This window comes from Falco biarmicus, chromosome 4 (genome assembly GCF_023638135.1).
Source record: "Falco biarmicus isolate bFalBia1 chromosome 4, bFalBia1.pri, whole genome shotgun sequence".
Classification (NCBI taxonomy): Eukaryota; Metazoa; Chordata; class Aves; order Falconiformes; family Falconidae; genus Falco; species Falco biarmicus.
Window position 1 is genome coordinate 42,284,488 of NC_079291.1, and position 20,899 is coordinate 42,305,386.

The window sequence follows — 20,899 nt, forward strand, 5'->3', positions numbered from 1 at the left end:
TCCCCCATACAGCTGATCAGTTACAGCTGTTAATTGCGGAGGGAGAGACTGGCTGACATCTGCTTCTTGCATAGTTAGTTAATGGTTCACTTCCAGGTCCTAAAAGGATTGTAGCCTCTCTCAAAAGACAATATCGGCCCCCATATACGTCTGCCTTCTACACTGCCTGTCTTGTTCTGCTTTGTCACTCTCTATACAATGCAAATCTGAGTGAACTCACATCTGCCACTGATCGACCCAATTCGTGAGCAATCTTTTCCCATCGACCTGGGGTCCCTCCTGGGAACTTAACCATACTTCTTGTCAGCTGGCCAAGGTCCTCCTCTGTCCATTCAGGTGCCTGTAAAACATTTGTAAAACATTCATTACACTGGGATATTGGACATATTTTTGTGAGGTAATACACTGAAAAGAAAATATCTTTAAGCAACTTAATCAAATCATGCAAAAAAACCCCAAAACTTAATACTTCCAAGTATCTGGGTACCACCTCCCTGTGCTGTTGCTGAAAATGCATAAACACAGACCAACACTAAGATGTTAAAATTTTTTTAACATTCAAAAAAGGCATTTTGTATATTATACACGCTGACTCATTTAATTTCTTTCAATATTTATACAACAAACATAACATCATAAAATGCAGTAAAGATAAAAAAACATAAATACTTTTATTAAAGGTTATGAAGTTACGCAGGGAGAAAATCAGAAGGGCTAATACCCAACTAGAAATTAATCTGGCTACTGCTATAAGAAACAATAAAAAAAATGTTTCTATACACTAGCAACAAAATGAGGCCTAAGGAGATTCTCAATCCTTTATTGAATGCAGGGGGAAACACAGTGACAAAGGATGAGGAAAAGGCTGAGATCATTAGTGCCTTCTTTGCCTCAGTCTTTAATAGTAAGAACAAGTTGCTCTCCGGGCACCCAGCCCCCTGGGCTGGAAGACAGGGACGGGGAGCAGAATGAAGCCCCCGTCATCCAAGGGGAAAGGGCCAGTGACCTGCTGCACCAACCAGACACCCCCGGTCCGTGGGGCCGGACGGGATCCCCCCGAGGGCGCCGACAGAAGGGCTCACCCGGCCGCTTCCCAGCACGTAGGAGCAGCCCTGACTGACCAGGCAGGTCCTGCTGACCGGAGCTCAGCCAGGGACACCCAGCTGCAAAAGGGCAGGAAGGAGGATCTGGGGAGCTACAGGCCTGGCAGCCTGATCTTGGTACCAGGGAAGGCTGTGGAGCAGGTCATCCTGAGCTCCGTCACACGGCACAGGCAGGACAACCAGGGGATCAGGCCCAGCCAGCGCGGGGTTACGACAGGCAGGTCCTGCCCGACTAACACGGTCTCCTTCTGTGACAAGGTGACCCGCTCAGTGGGTGAAGAAAAGGCTGTGGATGTTTGTTGTCTGCTTGGACCTTAGTAAAGCCTTTGACACTGTTTCCCACAGCGTTCTCCTGGAGACGCTGGCTGCTCAGGGCTTGGATATGCGAGCTCTGCGCTGGGTGAAACCTGGCTGGCTGGCCGGGCCCAAGGAGCGGTGGTGAACAGAGTCAAACTCCGTTGGTGGCCGGTCACAAGTGGTGTCCCCCAGGGCTCAGTCCTGGGGCCAGTCCTGTTTAATCTCTTCATCCATGATCTGGGCGAGGGGATCGAGTGCCCCCTCAGCCAGTGTGCAGAGGGCACCAAGCGGGGGGAGCGCTGATCTGCTGGGGGGCAGGAGGCTCTGCAGGGGGGTCTGGGCAGGCCGGGCCCATGGCCGAGGCCGGTTGTAGGGGGTTCAACAGGGAGAAGTGCCGGGTCCTGCACTGGGGGCACAACAGCCCCACGCAGCGCTACGGGCTGGGGAAGGGTGGCTGGGAAGCTGCTGGGCAGTGGAGGACCCGGTGGTGTTGGTCAACAGCCGGCTGAACATGAGCCAGCAGTGTGCCCAGGTGGCCAAGAAGGCCAACAGCAGCCTGGCTTGTATCCAAAGCAGTGTGGCCAGCAGGGCCAGGGAAGTGATTGTCCCCCTGTGCTCTGCACTGGTGAGATCGCACCTCAAATACCGTGTTCAGTTTTGGGCCCCTCACTACAAGGCAGACATTGAGGTGCTGAAGTGTGTCCAGAAGGGCAACAAAGCTGGTGAAGGTTCTAGACCACAAGACTTAACAGGAGCAGCTGAGGGAATGGGGGTTGTTTAGCCTTGAGAAAAGGAGACTCAGGGGAGACCTTGATCGCCCTCTACAACTGCCTGACAGGAGGCTGTAGGCAGGCGGCGGTAGGTCTCTTCTCCCAAGTAACAAGTGATAGGATGAGAGGAAACCGCCTCAAAGTTACAGCAGGGGAGATTTAGATTGGATATTAGGAAACATTTCTTCACTGAAAGGGCTGTCAAGCACTGGAATAGGCTGGCCAGGGAGGTGGTCGAGTCACCATCCCTAGAGATATTCAGAAGACATGCAGATAGGGCACTTAGGGGCACAGTTTCATGGTGGCCTTGGCAGTGCTGGATTAATGGTTGAACTTTATGATCTTAAAGGTCTTTTCCAACCTAAAAGTTTCTATGATTAAATCACAATTTAAGATGCAAAATTTTAGACATTTATTTAATTGCGTATGTAAGTTTTTTATTTTTAGCAGAGACAAAGAAAATGGCCTCATTTTTATATATAAAAAATATCTCTAAAACACAACAGTCATTATAGCTTTTTGTCACTGTAATCATTCTATGTTTTAGCATTCTGGGATGACTGAGGAATGAAATCTGTTGATTCTAATATTCCATTAAGACTATTAAACAGATACCCCCCAACACAGTTATGCCACAAAACAAAGCCCGATGCTCCTACCACCTAATAATGAAAAGATATAAAAATGTTTTGCTCTAACTACATAAGACAATCTGTTAAAAATAACTGTCTTCATAATGACCAACTAAAAGTGAACACAGCGAGGAACACACAATTAGAGCAATTTAAGGCATGAAATTGCATTTGCCTCAGAAAGCAAGATGCAGTAACCATCTTTGACATTTGCAGCATCTTAGGCAACGACTGCAGAGCTGAATCTTTGTTATCATCAGTAGTTTGCCATTTTATTTATTTTTAAGGAATTCTTTATGACATACCTCTTCTAATCACCATTTCCGATAATGAACGGGCACATATCAAGCAGTTTGCATTACAGAGCCATCAGCACAGAACAACAGTCAGAGGTGAGTGACCCCAGGGACCATCTCCACAACTACAGCAAAGCTTCTCCCTGACACTAATCCTGCCTGTCATTCTCCCACTGTGCTCTAACCACACTGACATCCGCCTGCTGCACTGCAAGCTTAACGGGGCCCTTCCTGACTTTTTACTGTCTCCCCCAATCAATGGTTCAAGCGTGCTCTTTTCACCATGTCCAAATGGCAGCTTCACTCATAATCAAAGTGCACTGCTCCTGTTAAAGGGCTTCCCGAAAGGCTCCACCATTTGCATTCATTTGCAAAGCAAACTACTTTTATTCACTTTGTTCTGCTATCAAGAGTGTTCCCTGAAGCAGATAAATTGGCATAAATACAACCTGCCACTTAAAAGACAGTAAATAATAGCCAATAGTAGCAAGGATTTTATCAATCGTCCTAGTTTGGATCCATGTAGTCCTTTATTCATTGCAGAAAGCCTCAGACATTCATATTCAGATAGTTTTTAATATAAGTATTAAATGAATTATCTATGATTCAAATGCAAGACATTTAAATAATGTGTATGTGAGAGATCTTGCACATACATTACATGCATTATCATACAATTACACTCTGGCCTACAGAGAAATTATAAATACATAGAAAATCTCCACTTTGCACAACCACCTTATTACTTTAATTATATTAATATATTCCGTATATTTATTTATTATATTATACTACGCTAAAGTATTTCTCAGATTTATAGACAAGGTTTGGGGTACTTAATGTCCTACTTACGAAATTTGACTTAATTTTTGAAAAGAAGGCTTTTAACCAAAATCATAGAAGAATTCATTATTTAAATTAATGATGAAAATTTTTGTATCTCAAAATTAGCCTTAATATGCAGTTTACTGTAATTTTCTATTTAATTTATATTAAAACTGTGGGGTTTTTTTTTTTCTTTTTTTGGGGGGGGGAGGGCAGGGGGAGGGTTGTTGTTTTGTTTTTAAAGTAAGTTCACAGCTATTTTCTCTTACCATATCCAAAGCATAACTAAACAATTACACATGGAAATCAAGATTTTCTTTTCAATGATGTACACATGTTAGAAGCTTTCTGGTAAGTTTTATTTTCAGACCTTTCTGGTAAGCTTTGATTTTCCTATGTGCTCACAACTCTACTAACTATTTGTAACTATTACAGAACTCATAAGGTTATCTTCCTAAACAATGGACAAAACTACAATAATATTGTAGAACTGTAGCTAATGACATAGCAAATTCACAGCACAAGAATTCGTTAGCTTCATTAAAATATCAACTTGTTCATCTTATTTCAAGTTGACAATTTTAAAAGGTGAAGATCTAAAACATTTATAAATTTGAAAAAATCTTTGAAAAAGCTTTTAGAAAACCCACTCTTGACCGCTAAAGCTGTAAAAGAGCTTTTGTGAATTTGCAATTCCTCAGCAACAGTTAATTGTGTCTTCAGATGCAACAGCGCCTACTGTGATCCAACTACTACAAGCAGCTATGAGGGTGGTCATGGTGTGAATGTATCCTCCCTGTTCTAATCTGTAGCCAACTGTAACTGCGAGAGTCAAATGAATGCATAAACATACTGCTTTGTCACCTAAAACCATGTGTGTCCAATATTACTGAAACACTGGGCCAAAATTCATCTCTACAGTAAAGCAATGGAAGACACTACATGGTGAGGGGACAGCTGTTGTGACTACACAAGCATTCAGATTTTGCATCAAAAAGAGCCCCATTCTGGGATTAACTCCCCATACTGAATACAAAATTAAAACTATGGAGTTATGGTCTACAGTCTTTAAAATGAAAATAAACAAGTGTAGACATAAAAAAATCATAGCATTCCCATAAAGAATAATCCTTTAACATGGTTTATCATACATAGCTGGCAATATTGAAGGATTAGTTCACTCAAACCACTATGCACCTTCTACAGAAAAAACATCCATCTTTCTTATTGTTTAGCATCACTCTTACACGTATGCACATTTCCGCTTAGCGATTCCATACCACCTCTTTCAGCATGACAGTTTTAAACCATTGGGATTTATTTTTTTAAAATGAGCAACTCTATTTTCAATTACATTTAAAGCAAATTTTTAGACAACAAAGCATTTATTCTCAAGAAGAGTCTGACTTGTTTAGACCTGTTAACATTAGCAAGTATAAAACTACATACTGTGTTATTGATATAATTAGGAAGTGGCTAGTATTTGAGAATTTATAAAGGAAATTCTAAAGTTATTTATATTGACTTGATAATATGAGATAATTACATTTCTTTAGTTTAAAATTTAGCTTTAGACCAGTTCTTCCTGTCATCAACATAGTGTAGATTCAACTAAAATCACTGTCGTTTGGAAGTTCAGCTCATGTTTCCAGTCTGCCTAGGACTTTGTGCTATGCTTCATCTAATTTTGGCGATTCACTGATTTGAGTGTATCCAGTCCATGATCTTGCAAATAAACCATGAGGCAGCATCTACTTAAAAATACCTGTGCAAACATTTGTAGAACAAGGGTCCTAGTAAAATCCCAGACAGTTTTGCAAATCAGGAAACATTTAACCTACAAGAAGGTGGTGTTTCTATGCAGCAACTCTAAGAACTGAAAGTAAAAGTCTTCCCGATTTTGTTTCTTGCCCATAATGTCTTATTTTGCTTACAATATTCTTCTATGTTCCCGCAATTTCTTGCTCTACCTGTAAGTCTGAATTTAGACTTGTTTTATCAAGTCTAATACACAGCTGGCACTGATCCAGCTGTTGCTGAACATTAAGGATCTGCTACAGTTCTTAAAGATCTCTTCTGAAGCTCTGGAGATCTGCTAAAGGGTATTAATGATATGAACTCTTATTCAAAGCCGCATGTTCATACAACCCTTTGGTCTTCCAAAGCGCTTCCTCAAAATCCAACTTCCACTAGGATCATTTTTATTGAGCCACAAAACCAAAGACAGCTATACTGTTTCAGAGCAATGGTAAAGGTAGGCCAATACGCTCATCGTTTGTGCTCAGGGAGTGCAGCTCCAGAAAACTTTACTACATAATCTTTTATGTTACCACAAAGTATGTTTATCATTCATCCTTTCCAGATCCACTGCTGTGAGGAAACAGGGACCATATGCAGATACCAAGAATAAAAGAAAGGCAAGCATACAGGTTACCTCTAATATTTTCCCAGACTCCAATTATTTTTAGCTCAAGGAATTTCTCCTTGATAGATTTTATCTATTTAGTAACTTTCAATGAATCTGTCTTACAATGTTTTTTCCAGTCTCCCTTGAAACCATAAACTTTCTGGATTTGCAACATTATCTTCACAATGAGTTGCACACATCTGCTACCCATTATACAAGGAACCACCTTATTTTGCCTGTTTTGAACCCAGCTCCTGCTAGCTTTGATGACACATTGCTTTTGGCTTTGGGTGGAAAACCAGCAACAGTCTACATCTACTGACTTCCATGTCACTTACAACTTCGTTCAAAATATCCCTCTATAGTATACACATACAGCGTGCCCCGTAAGTTGTCTCTTCCTAGCTAAAGAGTCCTAATCTGCTCAGCTGGTTTCTCACATAAAAGCTGTTTTATGCAGAATACTGCCCATGATGCTTTTTTCTAAACCACCTGCAATTCCATTATAACCAGCCTCTCCAAAATGAGGTACCAAACTGCACACAGCAGAATTAATCAGAAGTTTATACAGTGGAATAAGTATTCTTCTGTATTGCTCTCTATTCTTTCTTAACAATTTCTAACATTTGCATTGGGTTTTGGAATGATCCTGAGCTAATGTTTTAAATGTTACCAGTGCTGGCTTCATTGAAGATCTCACACTCCCAGTATTACAGTCAGCTGAGGGCTCAACACGTTGTGCGTGAAGTTAGGACAGTCATCCACTAGATCAGCATTTTCATCATTTGGTATGTACATACTGGGAAGTTTTCCTGGCATTGTATTGCTCAAGCAGTCAAACTCCTAAGTTCACTCTGCAGTTCTTCAGCGTCTCTTCTCATGTTCACTCTTCCAAATAATACTATCACTGATAAACTCTCTCACCTCAGGGCTTACCTTTTTACCGTATTATCCTGTTCACTATGCTATATGAATATACTGGGCAGCACAATTCCTAGCAGAAACTCAGCCCAACTCCACTGCCAACCTTGCTCTGCTGAAAGAGCTATTTATTTTTAACCTCCATTTCCCATCTTTTAACTAATTCTTTATCTGAAAAAATATCCCTCCTCTTATCCCATGACTACTTTCTTTCCTTAAAAGCCTTTAAGGTTTGTTAAACCCTTCTGGAAAATCAAGCAGACTTTATTAATCAGATCACCTTCTCCCTGCATATATTTGTTAATTCTTCTACAAAGCCCAGAGGGTTTGAGGCAGGACTTCGCCTTACAGTAGCAATGTTCAGGACTCCATGCAGGTCATATTTACCTGGTGCTCATTACTTCTATCCTTTATTTCAGTTTTTGATAGTTTTCCCTAAAGAGATGTCAGATGCACAGGCCTGTAAAGGTCCCTGAATTCCACTGACAATAAATAAAGAGAATGACACATTTGCCGTTTCAGTCCTGAGGCACCCAAGAAAACAAACAGTTAATTGAGTTATTTAATCTCTAAATTTTCTTTGAACTCTTGGTTGCATATCCTCTGGCCCCACTAAATTAAATAATTTAATCTTAAACAATATATTACATAGGCATGAAAGAACATTAGAGCATTTTTCAAAGCAACTACATGTAAATATGAAGATATGAGTAATTATATTCACTTATAAACTTGTCAAGATAACTTAACCATAATCATTTTTGTTTATACTATTCTTCATGCAGGAATGCTTCCACCATTAAAATATTAAACAATATACATAACGTAAATAGACAACAGCTCTTATAAAAGAGTAATACCTAAAAACATAAGCATGAAGTTTCTTCTGCCTCAGTATCAGGTCTTTTACTATAGCAAGTGTAGCAGCAAGCGTTTTAAGGGCAGAGAGATTCTTTCCCTCACAGCTGTCCCCAGCCCGGATTAGGGATTTCCTAAGCATGAAGTTGAATCCATTCCTGTTACAAAGCCAGTGATGAAGTTGTCTGCTCTCCTCATCCCATTTTTACTCTTAATCAACATTATAAGCTGGCCTTCTACACACATTCAGTTTCTTAGTTCTCACCATACCCTGCTGCCTTTTCATTTGTCTGTCCAATACATTTCTGCCCTGCTCTACAGCTCTATATGTAACATAGAACGGAGAAAAAAAAAAAAAAAAAAAGACCGGAACACCAAAACCACACCACTCCTAGGCAGTGTGGTTTATTTAATTTCTAAACACATAGTTGAACACAACTTTTCTGCAGTAGGAAAGTCCATAGAAAGAGATAGGACTCCTCAGGAGAGGAATTTCAGAGTGGTGATTTCACAGACATTTCAACTAGTGCTGCCCTGAATAATTCGGCATCACCCCTTGCAATTTACCACACTACAGACCATTTCCAGTACTGAACAGATGCTTGAAAATATACATGAAACTCTCATAGTGACATTTTGCAATAACAAAAATGTATGTTTCCTGTTCTTTAACAAATTACTCTAAAGATTTTCCCTTTCATCGTATTATTACTTTGTCTCTATAAGAAGTCTTGCTGACAGAACCTGTCAAAAGCTTTATAAAATCCAAGTACACTGTAAAGCTCAAATAATAAGGCTTAACTTTTCTTTAAATTCACGCTGACTTTTTACCATTATTTTTAAACTGGCACATCCAATAGGATCATTCATTTCACAATTTCAAAAAATTACCCAGTATGGAATTCATGCTAACCAGCCTGTACTTCCCAGAATTCTCAATGAAGCCCCAAAATTGGTATCCTACTTCCATCTCCCATTTCAAGGCTCATTTAAGTAATTGCTAAAATATTAACAGCAGCATTAAATTGATTTAATATTAAGAGTTCTTTTTAGGTCAACTAACTGTGAAGACCATTGTTCTAAACAATTTTTAATTTATCAACTTCAGATGAATGCTTCAATCTAAAACACTCCCTCATCACTTGTCTTCAATACATGATGTCAAAAATTCCCAACTCATTTTAGCCCTACCATCTTCTTGAAACTGCTTTATGTTTTGATCATCCACTACTTCAACAAAAACCTTGGCAGTGTTCCTTTATCTTCTTTGAAAAAGGCAGTATTTTTTTGTTCTTGGGGTGACCTTATTTTGGATTTGCATTTGACTTACAAATCTTAGGCCCTTTTGCATAAGCCTTTCCCTTTCTGAAATTCTGCTCCCCCCCCTCAATTAAGCAGCTCTCTTCATTTTTGTGTGAGACAAGAACAACTTAATTCCAGTAAAACAGGTATAGTTGAGATTCTTTCACTGGCTACCACATCAATTATTTCCAAATCTATTCTTTTTAAGCTTCAAGCAGTCTACTAACCCATCCTAACTGCATGTCAACAGATTATTTTTAAACACAGAAAACCCCCAAACATAAAGTTTACTTTGAGAGGTCAAGCTTATTAGAAACTAAAATGCAAATATGTCCGTAACTGTAAAATGTCAACATAACAGCTCCCCTATGTTTTTGGGAAAGCAAAATCAGTTGCCATTATTCAGAAACATAAATCAATATTTTAGTTTATAAGTATATTCCACAGTTAATGCAGGTCAAAAAGGAATTATTATTCAGCTTTATCATTCTGAAGCTGTGCACCTATATGTGTGTATATATATGTACATATATGTAAGTATTGCTGACTTAATCTCAGCAGGAAGCCTGAGTGAATGACTGATTCCTCCACCACCACCTTTGGCAGTATTACATGGTGCTGCCAGGCTATTCCTAGACTTGTAGTGAGCCATACCTTAAGACAGAAAAATTTGTGTTCTAATGGACAAAACACAGGGGGACAAGGATGAGAAGTAAATACAAATTGAGTTAAGAACCAGCTACGTGAAGACAATTTTTTAAAAGTTATGACTATATTCAGAAAGTTGCAGATACTCTAACAGTAGTAATCAATCATTTGAAAGAAAAGGTGGCAAACAGTGACTCTGAAAGGAAGCACTGGATGAACTATATACTCACAATGTGATCGCTATTATACTATATTTGTTCCAGCATCTCTGGCTTTCACTTCTATTGACCTGTCCTATGTCTTCCTCCCAGACTGACCAGTCTTTTCTCCCATGAAGGCACCTGATAAACTAAAAGGTCACTCTCCAAGTATCAGTCAATACCACTTCCAACCCTTGAGAAATTTCCACAGATATTCTTTATGTCTCTTTTTTACCTTTTTTCATGTAAACCCCTAAATTACAAAAAGCTGTTCTGAGCTGATATTTTCTTCCCTTTCCTATTCATTGTTTATTCCTACTTCAAGAATTCAGAGCCAAGAGCAGTTTTTAATACTTTCTTTGAAAGTGTCCCAGTTCATAAAGAATCTGTAGGGGAAAGCAATGCTGAGCAGTAATTTTCAGGTTCTGAACACCACCACCACCACCTCAAAAAACATCTCTGAATTACTTTAATGAAAATAATTTCTTGTCAATAGAGCTGAAATTGCTCTAATTTATTAATGACTAGTCATTGATCTGCACAATCATCTTATTAAAACTATATCACCTGGAAAAAACAGGAGACTTAAAAAGAATGAAAACACTTCAGTATTTTATCGCAAAAATCTTTAGAAATATGACAGGAAATGTGAGAATTTTTTATCAGGTGTCTGTAGGCAGGATTTTGGAAGATGGAGTGGCCTCTCTGGAAGGAGGTGAGGGGCTGCTCCGTGCTGGACATGGCCAGCTCCAGTTGGCTCCAGCAGACCCACTGCTGGAGCCCACCGACCCCATCAGCCAAGCTGGTGGCACCTCTGGGGAAACATATTTAAGAAAAGGCAAAGTGCTGCACGGCAGCGTGAGGAGCAAGGGAAAAAGTGAGAAACAGCCCTGCTGACACCAAGGTCAGAGAAAGAGGAGGAAGAGGTGCTCCAGGCACTGGAACTAAGATTCTCCAGCAGTTTGTGGAGGAGACCATGCTGGAGCAGATATCCATGCTGCAGCTAATGGAGGACCCAAAACTGGAGTATGGGAACATGCCCTGAATAAAACACGACCTAGGGAGGACCCACACTGGAACAGGTTTATCCTGAAGGATTGCAGCCTGTGGAGGACCCACACTGGAGCAGGGAGAACTGTGAGAAGGAAGGAGCAAGCACTGAGGAACTGTTACAAACTGACCAAACCCTTCTGTGCCACTGTGAGCGCGGAGGAGGTAAAGGAATTGGGAAAGGAGTGAAGTCGAGCCGTCAGCCTCAAGGGGAGTGGGAGAAAGGTGTTTTAGGTTTTATCTTCATTTCTCACCATCCAACTCTATTTTAACTGGCAGTAAATAAATTTTCCCCACACAGAATCTGTTTCGTCTGTGACAGTAATTGATTACTTGATCTCCATGTCTCAACGTATGAACCTTCTAATCTTATCTTCTCCTCCAGTCTTGTTGACGAGAGGGAGTGAAAGAGTGGCTGGGTGGGCATGTGGCAGTCAGCCACAGTAAACTCACCTAAGAATTATGAAGTAAAAAAATTACAACACTCCGGTTTGTATTTAGGAGAAGTTTTGCAGAAGAATTCTTTGGCAATCTCCCCTCAAAACTACAGGAGTAGAAGACTGCCAATATCTATGATTGCTGGTGTTAGTTACAATGGCACAAATACAAAATTATAAGTAAAGCGCTGCTAAAGCAATACAAGAGTCTACTAATTACCGTCACAAGAAATAAATAAATGAAAAAGTTATCTATTGGGTATAACAAAACAAATTATTTTGATTTCCTACACTAACCAATAATAATTTTAGGTAGAAGCTATTTATTTCTAATCAAAAGTTACTCCCTTAAGTTTTCAAAAGTGCTGAAATCACTGTATTCACATTTTTTCTTTTTTTGACTAGCTTATAGAAATCTTCCATGGATATCTACTTTCTAAATATGCTATTGTCATCTTTTGAACAGCAGTATGTATTGGTTGCCTTCACTGAAATACTGAAGCCCTTTCATGATCACAAAGGTTCAAAGTCACCACAGACAAAAAAGACAATTCCATACCACATAGATAAAATAAGCATGTATGAAAAGGACACCAAACCAAGAACAAAGTTATTAGAGCCTAAATGTCCTCATTTAAAGTTACAGAATAATTACTTCCTACACAGTCCTCAAATAGTACCAGAAGCCTAAATTTCCTAACGAACTTTCTACCCCTGGCCTTCTTTCACAGAGAGGTGTTTTGAAGACTTATTTCTATTTCAGTTTTTCTTGATCAGGAAGGTAAGACATAACTTATATTTGATGAATAAGATGTTTCTCTACAATTACTTTCTTTTAGTCAATTTAAACTGACATTACTCTTGCATTCTTTGAGAAAGGAGTTAAAGTCAATGAGTAAATGCATACCATTTACCAGTACAAAATCCTGTGACTGAGGCTGGAAGGGACCTCTGCAGGTCATCTGGTCCAACACTTTGCTTAAGCAGGGCTACCCAGAGGTAGCTGCTGAGGACCACAACCAAACAGCTTTTGACTATCTATCTCCAAGAAGAGAGACTCACGACCTCCCTGTGCCGGTGTTCTGTCACTCTCACAGTAAAAAAAAAAAAAAAAAAAAAAAAAAAAAAAAAAAAAGTGTTCCCTGATGTTTAGAGGGACACTCGTATTTTTCCCCATTCTTGTATCTTGGATCATATTCTTGTGTCCTGAATCACAAAGCCCTGTTAAAACAGTTAAATCTGGGTGAAGGTATAAAGGGAATGATTAACAAACATAAAAGTTTTTACCAAGTTACACTTCTTACAATTCTACATGGCTTGAGGGGGCAAAGAACCCCAACAAAACCGCAATCTAAGTCAGTATAGAAATGCATCCAAAATCCCACAACTCCTGCATGCAGTCACAACATGTATGGAGGCACAGACTCCTATAATCTGCTGTTGCACTTCTAGTAAATCTGAATTTTGTTTTCAGAAGTCATTCCTCCTATTATACAAGGGTTGACATTTCAGGAGCTACAGTTCTCCTAGTACATCTCTCAGTACATACCCACCACATCATTTATTGCCCTGCTTCTGCTAGCCCACTCACGTGAAACCGAAAATCCCACAACAAAAAGTATATTTTTTCCTTACATTATACAGTTCCTCCTGTCTTAAGCAGATCCACCAGTCATGCTGACACTGCCGTATGGAAGACACTGAGTCATGAGGTTGGGACAGGAATTGAAAGACTGTTAATTGAAACTTGAAAGAAAAAAGACAACTTCTTCAGCAATGGTCTAATTAAAAGGTACGAAGAACCCTTCTTGGCAGTGAAGCTGCTTTGCTGTCACCAGAATGAGGTATATTCAGCATCTAACCAAGGCACAGGTCACTGCAATACCTGATCTTGTTTAACAGGAAGAAACACAACCAGATGTCTTAAGGTTTACTCCAGCCCTAAGACATAAATATTCATAAAATAGGACTGGACACCAGGAAAAGAGACATTTTAAAATTCTGGTTCTTGGGGAAGATCAGCGTATCTAAGAACTTTACGCATCTGTTAACACAAATGGAATGGCATTAAAGTGCATGATCATTTCAATTTATACACAAGCTAGAAGCTCATCAACTGGAAGCGATGTAAAGAGAGCCAGGTTTACTGGTAGAAGGGTAACTATAAACTTCAGTGTTACTCAGAGTTCAAAAAAGCAAAAGACACTACTAAATGGATAAAATAAATTCCTTCCAGAGACACAGATGATCTAGCTTTAGAAAATAAAAAAACCCACCACAAACATGCTTTTTAGGCCAGGTTTGGTTTTGTTTAATCAAGAATGGTTTTCTGACCCTGTTCACACCCTTACACCCAGGAATATAACAGACTAACACATCACAGAAGTGGAACATGAGTACTCAGGTGTTCATTTACCATAAGTTTAGGCTGCAAGTTAAGAGAATGCCTCAAAGTGATTTTCAGCATATTAGAAGGACCTGCAGGAACTCGGGTTCAGAGTGGAAGAGAAAATTCCAATCCATTCTAACATGGAGCTTGTTCCACAGCAAGTTCCCTCCAGCACTAAAATAAAAATACCCTAACTAGTTATTTGCAACACACCTACTCAAATACCATTTTCTTTTTAAAGAAAGAAGTAGTAAAGCACCTGTCTCTAGCAATACACACCTGAAAAAGGCTGCTGCTCTACAGTTAATGTTTTCACACTTTAGGTTCTAACGGGCTTTGATTCTAGATTGAATATGAAGATTTCTTTACCTATAGCTGCTAACGTGACCAAATACATGCAAGAATGTTTCAAATACTTGCCTACATTACCATAAAACAATCTGAACATGCCCCCTATGAAATAGATAATTTGAATCATTTTTCATGGTTTTGAGAACTATGACATATTTTTATGGCTTTTTAAATTAAATTGTTCTGTCACATTTACACAAAACCCAGCTAATCTTGTCTTTTTGTGTTTGTCATTACAGCAAACTATAGGGGGAAAAAGGTTACTTCTTGCTGGATTCGCAAAATCAAATCTACTTTTCCATCACATAAGCCAGAGGAAAAATGTCACAATTAAATGGTTTATAAATACAACACTAAAATTACTATTTAAGTCAATGTAATTGAACAAAAATTAAAATGTAGTTTTTAATTGCATATTACCACTTAAATGGTAGCACTTAGCAGAAAGTGTTAACTCATTTATTTTTAATTGTTAGCTGCTTCAAGGCAATTGTTTTAATGCAGAAAAAAGTGAGAAGCTCTTCAGTAAATTTGATTGTAGGACACTCAGGCATGCAGATCAAATATACTATAGGTTGAATAGGTAATTAGGTTTGGCCTGTGACATATTAATGTGAAGACAAATTCCCAAAGAAAGGGAATAAATGTTTTTCATTTAATTCTCTCTGAAAACACCACTCTATTTGGATTTTTAAATGCAGTTTGAAAAGTATTGCCATTTGATAGAGAACATGAAATTGCAAGCCTTCTAGAGTACACAGGTCAACTCTTCAGGAAAAGAATTTTGTTAAACTTCAATAAATAAGTGCATAGGGTAATAAGTAGTTAACAGACTGCAGGTGGCAACTTTTTTCATAATTACTTGATACATTAAAAATCTTTGGCCATGCTATTAAACTTACTAGAGGAGATGAGTCCAAAGACATGGCAGATACATTAAAACATATGATTAGTCTTTATTAGTAAGAAGTGGTTTTCCTTGCAAGGTTATTATTTGTCTCACAAAATAGTAAGCAGAATAAGCAAGTGTCAAATATTTAACAGCATTGGGCTATTACATATTGGGCTGTACACTCTTTAATCCACTGCAGTATAACGTGGCACGTTATGGGTATTTTGAAAACATACGGTATTAAAAAGCATTCAGTACACTAAACCATCCTCAATCTTACGGACTGTGTCATGATGAACAACATATTACTACGCTGCTAATCCTGCTGACTGACTGCTCCGCAGTGCTGTCCTCTTCTGTTTGTTTGTCCTTTGACCAGCTTTTCAGGCTTGATTCCTGACACACTTTATCATAAGATAGAGATCTTACCTCAATAACTTTTGGATTTGTGGGTTTTTTTACCTTGGTCTGTTGCTGGCAACCTGCTTCTCCTACCTTCATTCACCTTAAATAGCTTATCCAAAATGAGGGGGGGGGTGTGTTATGCCTTGCCTGCCTTCATAATATAGTTTCAGCCACCTCCATCAGAAGTATTTCCACACCGTAGTTGTTGACTAAATACCATTCTTCCTTCCGTATCACATGCAAGTAAATTCTTTCACTGGCAATGCTATCTTGCTTTGACAGTAATCAGTTATTCCCCGAAACAGCCTGGATATTCTGCTCTCTTCATTTTTAACTCTAATGCAGGAGGTACTCTGCATCCCCAAAATGCATACTTCACAATTACAGAGCAATTTACGTCCACCGGTGGTATTCAAATATTTCTTCTTTACTAAGTATAGCTCATCAAGTTAGGTCTATCAGCATGTTAAAACCAAAGGAAAAAAAATCCAGCACCCTTCTCCAAATGGACAACATGTCCCAAGATGATAAAATTCTGCTAAGCAGAATACCAAAACTTAAGAGTTTGGTTTCAATGTACAAGTTCTCTTTGGTAGAGAACAAAAATAGATAATAGTATCCAGTCTACAACCTAACAGTTGTGTAAAAATCCCCATCAGTCTGCTGTCCCCACTAGAACATGCCTGCAAGAATCAGAAATGGTATGCATTTAATACCCTAAACAGGCTACCTGGAAAATGTCATGAACATGGCCCATATTAAACTAAATTTTCCGGTCTGTTTTCCAACATTCTAAGTTGTCATGTAATAACATGGAGGAGGAAGTCTGAGTAGTTTTCATGAATTCATAGAACACAGATGTGTAATGCCCACCTCAAGCAACTGCACTTCCAAAAGAAACCCATGTTTCAAAATGGTTAATTATCATGAAATAGTGTATGTGTAATTGAAAATAAGGGCAACACTACTTAAAACTGCTTAACATACGAACATTGAATCTACCTGTCAAATTCCCAAATATAACAACGAAGTCTGGACTAATTAAAAGTCAAAGTTACCCTTCGCTTTTCTCACATGCACAGCTTTTCCTTCCCATTATTTTGTGGCCATTTGAAAATGTACATTAATGTCAGTCTCTTCCTGTACTCACTTGCTCTGGGCAAGTGTTCCAAACAAGGACAGTTAAGAAAAAGCCCAAGGCAGTGAAATATTGCTGATGCTGCTAGCTATCCAGTCAAGACCAGTGTAGTTAAAAACCAAACACACACACTTAGTAACTAAGATAGTAACTTAATACCTAGATTATCTGTTGACATTTTTTACTAGAGCTGTTCCAACCCAGATAACCAATATGAATTACATGTACCACCTAGTTAATAGTACAAATTAAAGTATTATGTTTTCTGTGTTCCCATGTGTGTGTGGTTTAACAAAATAACAAATCCAGACACATAGTTTATCTCACGATTCAAAAAGAGACCACCACTAGGAGAACTTTGGATGGTCAGAATGCTAATGTATCCTAATGCAGTCTATGTAAAAAATCTGATACTATACAACACCTCAAACCTGCTACTTTTGTAAGCATATGCATGCTGTAAATGCATGCTTACTTTGTGAAACTCCAAGGGCTGCAGCAAAACAAAAATTCTTCCACAGTACTCAACTGCAACCAATGCAAGAAACTCCACTCCTTCACAATTTGCATCTCAAGTATAGTCACTGTATTTAAGAAATTCTGCTTTTTGGAAATGATGGGAAGTGCTATCACCAATATGACAAACCAACCTCAACTGCAAAGTACCATTTCTCATATTGTGCCATCATTAAGAGTGCTCTCCTCTTTTTGCAGGTTTGGGTAAGTAATATATTATCCACTAGCATTTTATAAAGAATGGTTTAGGCCAAATAACTAGCATCCCAATTCAAGATGTACTCAACTTTAAATCTGGACACAACTCCTATTCACTTAAACGGAACACAACTGCACGCTCAAGGTGCTGAGCTAAGGTTTTGAAGACTAAAGGTGATCTTTTCAAGACTGCATCCTCTGTGTGTGTCAAAAACTATACAGAAAATGGCTAAAAGCTAGACTGAGATTCTCTGAGAGTTCTTAAGCAGTAAAATGCCTATGTCAGTACTATTAAATCATTCCTCGGCAAGGCAGGATTATATTAAAACATTCCTTGGCAAGGCAGGATTACATATTTCTTTACTCTGAAAACAAAAGCCAAACATCTCACATTGTTCAGTATATACCGAGTTGCTCAAGTTTACCTTAGATTATAGTTTCTGAGCAATTACTATAAATAAATTTGACTAAACTGCACTATAGTCGTGGGCTCAGGAAGAAAAGGAAAGCACCAGCACTGTGTATTGTGAAAGGTAAGATACTGTATTTTCTAACTGGTTTGTCTGGAAAATAAGATACAGAAACATCAATATTTATTTACACTTATAAATTAAAATAGATTTATTTGAAGCTAATTTCATTCTCCAATTTAAAGATAGCTAAACTCATACCAAGAAAAGTAACTATTTTGCAACAGTCCACACTGTCAAATTAATTCAAAAAAAGCTGAAAAGAGCAGCAGTGAACTGCACTACAGAAGTTGGTACCATAAACTGCAAACTCTTTCTGATCCCCAAGTTGTGGAATCTGTGCAAATCCCATTTCAGGGATATTTATCGTCCTTGCCTCTCATTTATTGGCAAAATTCTGAGGATACATTGTCAACGCTAGACTGCTGTCTCCTTCCCATTGGATGGGCAGGAGCAAGTGGGACAAGGTCACAGTGATTAACCAGCTTTCATCTCTTCCTCCAGCTTCTACACTCTATATGTGCAACTACAGTCTCTTCTGCTTCCCTGCTTGTCATTTCGTAGTTGAGAGAAGTGACTGTTTTGGGAGGTGACAGGGAGGGAGCACTGCCAAGGAAAATCAAGATTTCCACTACTCCCTGACCCCAACTAGGCTAAATCAGAGCAGTCCCATCAGATGTTTTTCTACATCTCTCCCAGGCTGAGAAGACTACAAACCCAGTGCAATGAAGACTAATAATTACAAAGACACTGCACAGCTTCTTGCAAATTTATGTAAAATGGGTACCAACTTCAGGACAGAAGAGACACTCGCAGTGACAAGAGTCACAGTTCAACAGGGTTGACTGGGAAAGACTGAGTTCCTGTTTCTTCTCACAGGTATGAGGTTTCTCTTATGTCAACTACCATGTCTTTCTGTGATGGACAACTATCATGTCAATCTCAGAAGTGAAACAGGACTCAAGACCTGAGGTAAATTAACAAGTCCAACCCGAGTTAAAAAAGCTAATATAACAGAAGCTGTATAGCCCTAATTTGGACCCAGGCAGGTGTCTAAACAGAGGCTGTAGTGCAGAAACAGAGCTGCCTTTAAAAATCCTGTGTGCTTGTCCACACAGATTAACTCTTTGCACAATTACCTTGAGCTTTTGGGTAGTTTTCAGCTGGCACACTCAAAAAAGTTGAGGACTACAAACAGGAAACACACATGTATGTGTAAAACTAGTCAGACTGAATTACAGCAGCAAGACACATCAATAATTTCTGGAATACAGATTCAGCTGAAAAAAATCACTGAAAGCTAGAACTTGACACCACAGCATCTATAGCATGATGTTGAAATCAGCATATTATTATTATTATTGTCTGTACAAGACAAGAACTGATGCTACTATATTTAACTGGACAGAAAGTTTAAAAAATCAGGACCAGGAAGTACCAGGCAAATGTCAACTGCATTGCCTTAATTCAATACATATGCATGGCTGATCTGTTTTTAAAAAACTAGTGTATAAGTGTTTACATAACATTTTGTTACTATCTTCAGAAAACATCCTTAGGGAAATACATATTTTGGTTGTTTGTTTCCTTTGCAATTTAGACTGAATTTCGATTGTGCTGTGAAACATACTGTTTCCAAAAATCTTTTTCCCCTGGGTGACATACCAAATCATTTATCTATATAATTTAGATTCTTTTTAATATTCTTAAAGGTTCATAGCATGACGTTCCTGCTTGCATAGATCACAACACCTCTCCACCCAAACTAGTTCTAGCCAGCCTGAGCACGGTACATTTGAGAGCAGAATATTACTGAATTACGTATTCTATAAACACACCATTATTTCTCTAAATTCAAGAACATATAAAGAAATAAAGTTTTCTATGCTTTGTTAACCTATCCAACCTAACCAACAGGTTCAAAAGAGAAAGGCAGAAAAATTCCACATTCTTACATAGCAGTAGTTCAGTTAGTGTTTATTCAGTCTTTACATATTCCTCACCTCTTTAGGCAAAAGTCTCTAACCCTTGGTTCAATGCTTACTACTTCTGACATTTGTCCCGGTCATAACAACTATTTTCTCTGAATCCATCACTAGGGGAATTTATTTTCTTCATTTTGTATTTACAAATACAATTTGTTCTTTGATGTATATCTGCCATAACACTGAAAACACCAGCTTGAGATGCTGGTTGAAGAATAATCATCACCACCCTTTAACTTTATTCCTCCTTAAGAAAAGCTGAGGATTAAACCCACTATGTTTAATACAGCAGATGAAATCGGATTTCTGACCCTAATGATTTGATATTCACAGGTCAAAAGCAAAGAGGTCTTATTCCAGATTTAAACATGTGGGTCATCTTCTCCAAGGAAAACTCGAGAATTAAAAATAATATTTCTAAAAAAATCACATTTATTCTCTCCTTAAAGCTATTAAAATATTTACACCTTTATGGACTTTACTTTGGATTTGAACATCGTAAGTCATTAGGCTGACTGGAGGAGAAAGGGGAACAGAATTACTAATATGTACATATGGGACAAAACCATTGCACAAAAAGTTTAGAATAACCAAGGGCCTGTCTACTCTCTTGGTAAATTGAGTCCTGTTCCCTGCTTCACACAGTATGTGACAAAAACGTTCCTTCTCTACACTGTCCCACTGTTATCATCAATATTTTATCAGTATCGTTCTGCCGCACAGAAAAAAAAAAACTTACATTGTTCTGATCCTGCTCACCAACCTCAGGCAGGAGCCCAAGTATATTATATAGGTAGACTTAAACACTT

The 20,899-nt window shown here is 38.6% G+C and overlaps 1 protein-coding gene across 1 annotated transcript in view; it reads right to left on the reverse strand.

Annotated features, from left to right (window-relative positions):
* Nucleotides 1-20,899, reverse strand: part of DNAJC1 (DnaJ heat shock protein family (Hsp40) member C1) — a 113,413-nt gene that overhangs the window by 16,153 nt on the left and 76,361 nt on the right. The window contains exon 9 of the mRNA XM_056337516.1: nt 221-340. Coding sequence (XP_056193491.1) covers nt 221-340 — 120 coding nt within the window. The remainder of the gene's footprint in view (nt 1-220; nt 341-20,899) is intronic.